The sequence below is a fragment of the Fukomys damarensis genome, unplaced genomic scaffold, assembly GCF_012274545.1.
Source record: "Fukomys damarensis isolate Sample0158 unplaced genomic scaffold, DMR_v1.0_HiC HiC_scaffold_35, whole genome shotgun sequence".
Lineage (NCBI taxonomy): Eukaryota > Metazoa > Chordata > Mammalia > Rodentia > Bathyergidae > Fukomys > Fukomys damarensis.
This window is the reverse complement of record NW_022900947.1, coordinates 11063112-11072143: the sequence shown is the minus strand read 5'-3', so window position 1 is coordinate 11072143 and position 9032 is coordinate 11063112. Positions and strand designations below refer to the sequence as shown.

General features: G+C 41.0%; 1 protein-coding gene across 8 annotated transcripts in view; it reads left to right on the top strand.

Moving 5' to 3' along the window:
* Positions 1-9032, top strand: part of Ldb2 (LIM domain binding 2) — a 459105-nt gene that overhangs the window by 81392 nt on the left and 368681 nt on the right. For 3 of the 8 annotated variants that reach the window (XM_010641883.3, XM_010641887.3, XM_010641885.3), the window contains exon 1: positions 859-1211. In XM_010641883.3, the coding sequence (XP_010640185.1) occupies positions 1080-1211 (132 nt within the window). In that variant the 5' untranslated portion in view covers positions 859-1079. Of the gene's footprint in view, positions 1-855; positions 1212-9032 lie in introns of those variants that run through there. The other 5 variants (XM_019210302.2, XM_010641882.3, XM_010641881.3 and 2 more) reach the window with 4 other exon arrangements.

The window sequence follows — 9032 nt, the reverse complement described above, 5'->3', positions numbered from 1 at the left end:
GGCGGTTTTTTTTTTTTTTTTTTTTTTTTTTTTTTTTTTTTTTTTGGTGCTGGGGAGGCCTCCCAGGAAGAAAAGACCATTGCCTTGTGGAGGTATTTCAGATATTCCATGGGGTCAGCATGATTGTCCTTACCTGGAAGTGCTCAGGTAATCTGAACCCAGGCCCTCACCCCACCTGCCTTGAAGACTTGGGGGAGGGAGGGGGTTGCACAGAGGGTAATTTGGAAGGCTGGGAGTGGGAATAAAAAGACAGAAGGAGCTCTTAGAAGGACTGCAAGTAAAAGTGCAACTCCGTGGCGATGGGAGCCCAGAGAGATCTTAGCCTGGGAGTGCCGCACCAGCTCATATCCCAGGGACCCCAGTGCCCTGTGTCCTTGTTGGGTCGCAGTCACATTTTTGATATACTACCACAGCAGGGCTGTCAGGGGTGAGTGGCTCAGCCAGCAGTTAAACCACCTCCGTGCTAACAAGCTTAAGCAGTCAGGTTGGGAAGGGTCCTGGCTGGAGGAAAAAAAAAAAAATTAAAACCCAACCTTAGACCCTTAGACCTCTCCTCAGACTCTGAGGAAAATTATATTTTTGAACTAGTCTACAGTGTGGACAGGAAATGACCTCTCCACAAACTGCTTCTTTAAAAACAAGCTGTGGTGCCTCCTGCAATCCAGCCCCTCTCTCTCTCTCTCTCTCTCTCTCTCTCTGTCTCTCTCTCTCTCTCCCTCCCTCCCTCTCTCCTTCTCCCTCGCTCCCTCTTTTCCTCCCTACCAACCTCCCTTCCCTCCCTCTCTGAGCTCTTGCGCTCTCCCTCTTCCTCCTCTCCCGTGCTCCCTCCCTCCTTCCCTCCATCCCTCCCTCCCTCCCTCCTCCCGCTCCAGCTCCACTCTCGCTTTAGAGGGCTCCCACAGCACTTCCCAGCCAGTGTGCTCAGCCTGCCTGCCTGCCTGCCTCTGTGTGTGTGAGAGTGTGTATGTGTGTGAGCATGTGTGCGTGCGTCTACTTTGTACTGTGAAGAACACAGCCCATGTGCTCTGCATGGACGTTACTGCTACTCTATTTAGCTTGATTTTCGACAAGCAGGCAAGATGTCCAGCACACCACATGACCCCTTCTATTCTTCTCCTTTCGGCCCATTTTATAGGAGACATACACCCTACATGGTACAGCCAGAGTACCGAATCTATGAGATGAACAAGAGACTGCAGTCTCGCACAGAGGTAAGTACTTCAACCTTGGTTGTGTGTTTGTGTTTTTTTTTTTACTGTGCACGGGCTTTTCCTGGGGTTTCTGCTGAATTCTGTGGCAAGTGTCCCACTAGCTACTACCACGTACAAGGAATGAGCGCCAGCATGAATCCACTAGTTTGAACGCCCCAGTTTGCGGGGACTGCAACTCTTGGAGTAGGGAACAGTTCCTGCCGGAATCTTGAAATAGAGAGCCCAGCACTTGATTCCCATGCCGGGGCTTCAGAAATGCTGCTCTCCCAGAAACTCTGCTGTTTGCAGCCTCTGAGATGGTCCTGTTTCTTGAGATATAATTGCAAAGGATTTTGCGGTTGTTTGCATTTGGAAGGATATAGATGAGTCTGCTTTGACCTGCATTTGCTTTTCAAAGTCATCAAAATTGAGGTAAAGGGCCAAAAGAGTAGCCCCGGCATACTTTTCTGAACTAGCCCTGGAGGAACACATGTTTGTATATTTCCTTGTTAAATTCTGAAACCAGTTGCTCCGGGCAAGAGGATTCTATACTTTCTCCTCTCCCTGTTGGCTGTGCCTCTGAAGGGCTCTACTTTGGGATGGAGCTGGCTCAGCATTCCAGCCCCGGGGAGTTTTTTGCACTTTTGTGATCTTGTGCCTCAGGGAGGAAAAGAGGGAGAGAGGGAGAGGAAGGGGAGAGAGAGGGAGAGAGAGAGAGAGAGAGAGAGAGAGAGTGAGAGTTCTCAAGACACAGCAACTCTAGGAGTAGAGAGACTAAGACTTTCAGAACTTTCTAAATGCAAAACTCCAGACTGCCTCCTGAAATTTAAATATTTAATGTCAGTTGAGTTTTCCTCTGTGTGCTGGCTGGAGGGGCTGCTGAGGGTTGTCCATTTGCCTGTAATTTGGGGCTTTGTGTTATCTTCTTAACAGGAGTTTGTTAGAGGTACCCCAAGTCACTCTAGGAAGCTGGAATCCCTGGGGATTGAGCCTTCTCTGCAGAGCAATGATACCCAGGGAATTTCTACCAAAGAGCTTCTTGGAATTTTAGATAGAAGGTTGACTTTTAACTCTGGGAAGGAATTTGATTAAGTTTGTATTATAAAATAAAACACACTTGCTTGACTTGTCCATGGAGCCATAGAGAAATCATGACATTTCATGTATTTAATATGGCTAACAAGATGTGACCTGCTTCCTGATTGGCTCACTACTGGACAGGACCTGTGTGTTTCTGAAAGCTGTGTTGTCTTCATCACTGCTAATTTCTTTATATGTTAATACGCCAATTATGTTAAACAGAATTGCTGGTACAGTGGTTTTCTGTAGGATCCAGCAGCTTATAGGGAAGTATAAACTCTTTTTTGCTTAGGGAAGTGTGCTTTTGGTAGTAAATGATATTTGTGTGCATTGTTTGTGTACGTGTGTGTATGTGTGTGTGTGTGTGTTACAATGTGTATCTTTCATTCATCTCTTTACAATTGTGCTGGAATCTTAAGTTCCTGCATAAATGATTCGTTGACCCAACCTGCTTCCAGAATTAGAAAGGTAGGAAATGTCTTCAAGTTCAGGCATACATTAACTGCAATACAGATTTGGAAAAAGAAGTTTAAAAAAAGTATTAGTTTTAAAAAGAGGCTAGAGGACACTATGGATCAGATCTTGCACAAGAAGATTTAAAAAGAACCTGTATCCAACTTGCATTTTAGAAAGATGTTGAGGCCTTGCAATGGGGCTTCCTCCCACCCTGCAGCATGGAAGGCAGAGGCAGCTGTCCTGGTCTGGGTGCCTCTGTGCCCATCTGTAGCACTGGGCAGCTCCGAGCAGGGAGACTTCTCTGCAGACTCCCTGCCTGGCTCTGACACAAACCTGCAGGGTGATAGCAACTCCCTGGAAGTTTGTTTTGTATTCTGAGACAAGAAAGACCTTTTAAAAGTTCCATATTAGTAATGCATTTTTCAAAACTGGCTCATTACCTACTATAACAGCTAAACTTGGGAACTTCTAACTTTTAGACTACGGGGTATGACATTCAGAGATTTTACTTTTAGTAGGAAAAAAACTGCTTCATAGTTCAAGAATCAGGAGAAGAAAGCTTCAATGAGAAATCTTAGAGTTTTGAATCTTCTGTGAAAATAAAACAGTATCCTAGTACAATGTACCTTCTTATTAGGACTTTAAAAAAAACAATTATCTAAGTAATTGCTGTGACACTTCTCGCTTTCATTACTAAACAGTATATGGTGCCATGCAGAGGAATCCAGCACCATAAATGTGTTTTCATTTCATATGAAAAAATAGCAAATCATTGATTGCTCCTAAGATATTAAAGTATTAACATTAAATATTCAATTTTGATCATGATGTGTGCTTAGCAAAAACCAAAACAAAACAAAAAAAACCCAAAACTTTTCACAAAAAGGTCACACTTGTGCTTTCACCGAAGAGGATTATTTAGGAAAAGGCTGCCCTGTGTCCTGGAAAGAGATTGGTTACTTAGGTAATTATGATACAGTGAAACCCAGCAAGAGTTATCAGTTTGTCTGTACAAAAAATCAAGTAGATTGTTGAGTGATTACTTTGAGACTTTAGCCACACGTAGCACACTACTCTGTGGGTCTTCTTTCTTCTTCATCTCCATGCCCTTGCTCACACTTTTATAGTACATGGTATCATTTTATTGACTCCTAGTTACACACAGGTAGATCTCTCAACTCACTCATTTTGGAACATATATTTGTCTATAAAGAAACTATAGTGGAGCAGTTTTGAAGTTGTAATCAAGTTTGTCAAAATTTCCCAGAAGCATCTTTTTTTTACAGAAAAAGCCCCTGTCCTCCCATGGGAGACCTCCAGAGCCTTCTACCAGGGTCACTTCTTCCAATTAAAACGAAGATTTTTGGACACTGGATAGTGTTAGTTTAAGGAGAGTTGAATGGGAGTTAATCCTGTTTGTAACTCCTTCCTGTTCCTTACTAACTAGTGACTGTGGGTTTTGATGACCTTATCTGCCAATTCCCTGCCACGCCCCGTTAATTTGAAGATGCAGATTGACTTTCTTTTGTGTGAGAAAGAATTCTGAAATAGAGTAGAGCTCAGACATTATTTCTGCACTCATGGTATCACAGATCACAAATCCCAGAGGATGCTGCAGTCCACAGTAGTGGAGGAAACCTGTAGGCCTTGGCCCCGTCAGTCTTGGTTATAGCTAGAGCTTAGCAAAAGTACTTCCTGGAAAAAGTAGATACTTAGTTAACATGTGTTGACTAGCTAACCCAGGAATCTAGTAGATAAAAGAGGAGAGAGAGAGGGAGTTTGACACTCATGCCATTAAAATTAGAGACTTCCCTGAGCAACTCCATTCTGATGCTTTGGAGCCAGGCACCTCCTACCTCCTGTAGAGTTGAAGTTACTTTGGGCCAGTCCCCTTCCAGTGCCCCCGCCCACATCCTCCACTCTGATTTTTATCAGGAGGTTATTTAGATCCCTAATCACTTTTGCAAAGCAAAGCAAAGCAAGAGCGTAAGAGATTGTAAGGCCTTACCTCTTTCTAAAGGAAAAAGAGTGCATTATAAAGCAATCCACAAAACCAGAAATAAATTTTAAATGCTGCTGGCTGTTGTGGGAAATAAAATCTCTTTGCAACATTAGAATCTTCATGGATTTTGATAAAGAAATGTGTGGGTGTCTCAGAGAAACTTTGAGCTTCGCCTTGCTTTTCACTCTAATTCCAAGGCAGGAGAAAAAGGGCTACATTTTTTGTTGTGTATGTTACCATAAATTGACCTGATGTCTTCCAAAATTCATATATTTGAATAGTCATACTGTGCCACATGTGTCTTGGAAGAATACGACTGCCCAATCATATAGTTTAACATAGCACACAGAGTATAGTCAGGAAATAAAAATACTTTCTAAAGACTTCAGAATGTGCAGCGTTTCAATAAAAACAAAAACAATCTGTATTTTTTTTTTACTTCCTGAAATCTTTACTATGAGATGAAAATATAAATGGGGAATCTGAGAAACGTCATAGTGAACATCATTTTAAGTGAAGGGATTTTACTAATGTTGAATTACTGTAGAATTTAAGAAAGTTCACAAGTGTAGTTATAAAAATCGTAATTATTGTAGATAAGTTTTCTATATCTTGTTTCCTCATTCAAATAACAAGAAATATCTCCATTCAAATGATGACATTTTAAATCTATATTTTTTTTCATGTTGGCATTGTGCTAATTTTAATAAAATACGCAAATAGCAAGACAGTGCGAGATCCCTTATATTTTGAGGGTTTTTTCTTTTATCGGTATTACACATCCCATTCCAAAAGAGAGAACTATGATTTCAGTCGGAAGCAGTTCACCCGAAGATTTTATTAGAATTACAGTGTTTAGTTTTATGGGATTTAATATGAATGTTAAAAATGTTGAAAACCTTGAAATTTAAATCTGCTGTTTCTCACCGAAGCAGCTCAAGTCTAAAACTCCCTGGGGAGGGGAGGGTGGAAGGGGGGAGTCTCAGCCTTCTTTTCTTTCAGCTACATTTTTATGTACTTGGTCACAGGGTTTCACGTTGTAACATCATGTTTATTCATGGAATAGCTTAGTATCATTGATGTTGGGATGGAATCTAGTTAAGATGAGATTAAGTATTTTGGATAGGTGGAAAGAAAGGAAAATGCTTTGTGATAACTTGGGAGTTTGTTTCCCCCTGTACAAATTTAGAAAGAAAAATGTTTCTGGTACTCTAAGGTATATGAATGATTTTCAATGTTAAGAAGAAAACTTTCCAACTTTTTTGAAGGAGGTTAGTGAGGGGTGGGGGAGGGGGCTTGGTGGTGGTAAGGAAAGCTATTTTGAAAATGTTAAATGAAACCAAAAGTGCAGTTTTAAAAATGAGAACTTCCAAACTCTTTATTTTTTAGGCTCTCTACATGGTCTCAGAAAACAAATTACAGAACTCTTGTACTCACTTTATTTTGCTGAAGCCCCCCCATCTTCTTACTATGGGAACTGTTTTTAATTAAAAATTGCTGCAAACTACTTGTAGGAGGCCAAAAGGAAAAAAAAAAAATCTTTCAACTTCCATTCAACACAGATTCTTATCAGCTGAGAATCAATGCACATTTAAATTTCTCCCTTTTTGGTGAGTAAATTATGATATAGGACTGAAACACTATGCATTTTTTAAGCATTTAGCTTTTGTTTGGGTTTCAGAAAGAAATTAATTTAAATTGTATGGAAAACAGGGCCATAAATCTCCTTTTATTGCAATTGTCCACATTAACTCATTTTTCATGTGGAAAACAGAGCACCCCTTTTCTGAACAACAAACAAAACACAAAACAATCACAAACATCCAACTTTATAAATTGTCAAGAACCAGATTCGTGAATTTAGTGATTTGGATTTGGGTGCTGGGTCTCAAAATATAATCAATCAAAATATAATCTGTTTTTAAAGTATCACAAAATACAGCATTTAGAAAATACTCAACTGATGTTGATACTGCCATATGCTTTTGTCGTATTCTGACCAGGACATTTTCTTTCCTTTTCTTTTTTGCTGCTTTTTAAAATCTATTTTAGCATCAATTTTTTCATTTAATTTAAATTCTGGCCACATGCATCTGAACATAAAGAACTATCAGCAGTTAACAATTCAGTCATTGTTTCAAGAATTTCTGTACTTCAGGCAAGGAAAATGTCAGAAACTGGAAATACAGAGATGATTAGGACATTTTCTGTCCTCTAGGGGCTTCCAATTTGGTAATGAGGGAAGACGTACAAACCGCCTCTCATGATGAGGCAGGCGCCGTGTTGGATGAGTGCCAAGTGTCCTCTGCCTATCAGTGTGCAGTGAAACGCACACACCCCTCTGAAGGTAGCTGGGATGACACGAACACCTACGGAGTGTTTATTGTTAGTCACACTGCTGAGTAGTCCCTGTAGGTGCATCACTTCTCGTTACCCTCATGATCACCGTATCAGGCAGGTACCACTAGTGTCCACATCCTTACTGACGAGGAGCCGGAAACACAGAGGATAAATAAATTGTTCCAGGTCTCACACATGATAGTTGCGTACCTGAGGTTCCCAACTACTCTGCTGTAGCACCTCTTGAAATAAGAAATGCTAGGGAAATTCTACCTTCGCTTCTGAACACCTTTAATATCAATAAATTCCATTTGTCCTAGGACAAGCTCACTTCCAGAGGTGTCTTGGAAGTTGAGTCCATCTACCTCACGTGGTTCTACTAGTTGTCTCTCAAATGCCTGAATTCATTAAAAAAAAACCAAAACTCTATGCAATTTCAGGGATAGAGCTAGGAGTGGAAAATATACCCTGATTATTGAAAGAACTGCATCATACTCCCTGTTGAAAAATATTTAATATGTTCACTGTACCTGAAGAGTCTATGGAATTGTTATGGAAGAATACTATTCGTCTAAAAATTATTTGCTTTTTTTTTTTTACTTGAAAAATATGTAGATTTCCATCCGGTGATTGATTCTTTTCAGCCATGTCTGTAAAAAGTAGTATATGAATTGTTTTAAACAGTAGTGGGATAAAGCAAAGCTTTTCCATTTTTTGGTGGCAATAACAATATAAGCATTAGGAGAATATATTATAATTAGAATTTGGCATAGCATTGGCTTACTTTACTGGTAGTCAATTAGGAATCTGAGAGAAAAATAAAGACGCTGGGGAAAAGAACTCTCGTGTTTCAGCTTCTCCATCTCAGTTTGATCCACTCTGAAGAGGCAGTCAGTGTCTCCACATCCTGTCTCTCTGCAGAAGTTGTTTGTAGGGAGCGAAGTTTCCTTCCTACCCTTGCAACCCACTTTGGCCATCTGTGAGGCCATTGTCTGTACAGTAAATGCCTACCAATCTTTGGAGAGAGGAAGGCTCTCTTCATTTGATCCACCCAAAGCCTGAGATGCATGTGTTCCAGTTCTCTTTTAAGAGGTAAAGAAATTGAGGCAGAGTCCCTACATGCACTTTCTAGGATTGAAATCCCCAGTTGCTGGGTTTTCTATCTCTCAATCCACAGTCTTTCCTTGGAACATGCTAATCAAACACTAATATCTTCCATCTGCCCACACCCCGCTGGTGGCTCTGGCAGCCACAGCCTGTCTGCACATCGCTACCACCTTCCACCAACCTAATTTAAAATTGTAGTCTTCTAATTAAAAAGTGGAGTTTAGAATTAAAGATTTGTGGACCCCTCCAGAGAGACACCTTCTTCATCCGGGTGACATTCCAAACCCTCCTCCTCTCTTTTCTGGGCTGGGATGGCCTTCGAGTTGTGCTGTCTGCTTCTTCCTTTGACCTTACCCCCCACAAGCAGCCAAAATGACATTTTTGATGCATAACTAAGATCATATGACTCTCCAGTTTCCCCTCACACCTAGGACAAGCTCTGAACTCCTTCTCACTCTGGCTGTAAGGCCCTATTGATCTGTTCCTGATGGCTCAGTTCACTAGACTCAAGCCCCAAGGGACTTCCTTTGGATCCATTAAGTTGCCCAGCCTGTTCACATCTCAGAGCCTCTGCCCTCTGTGGTGGAATGGGCAAATGGCTTCCTCCATAATAACTCATACATCTATTAAGAGACCTAATTCAAATTAGAATTGGGCATGGTGCTGGCTTTTTCTGCAGGTGATCAATTAGATACTTCACAGAAAAGAATAGTGAAGAAAGAAACAAAGCTTAGCACTCAGGAGATCTTCTGTTGGTCAACTCCATGCTTCCCAGAGAGACATTCCTCAATTAAAGTGAACCCCAATCACCTTTCACATCTCCATTGCTTCCCAGGAAACACTACAAGCTGATATAT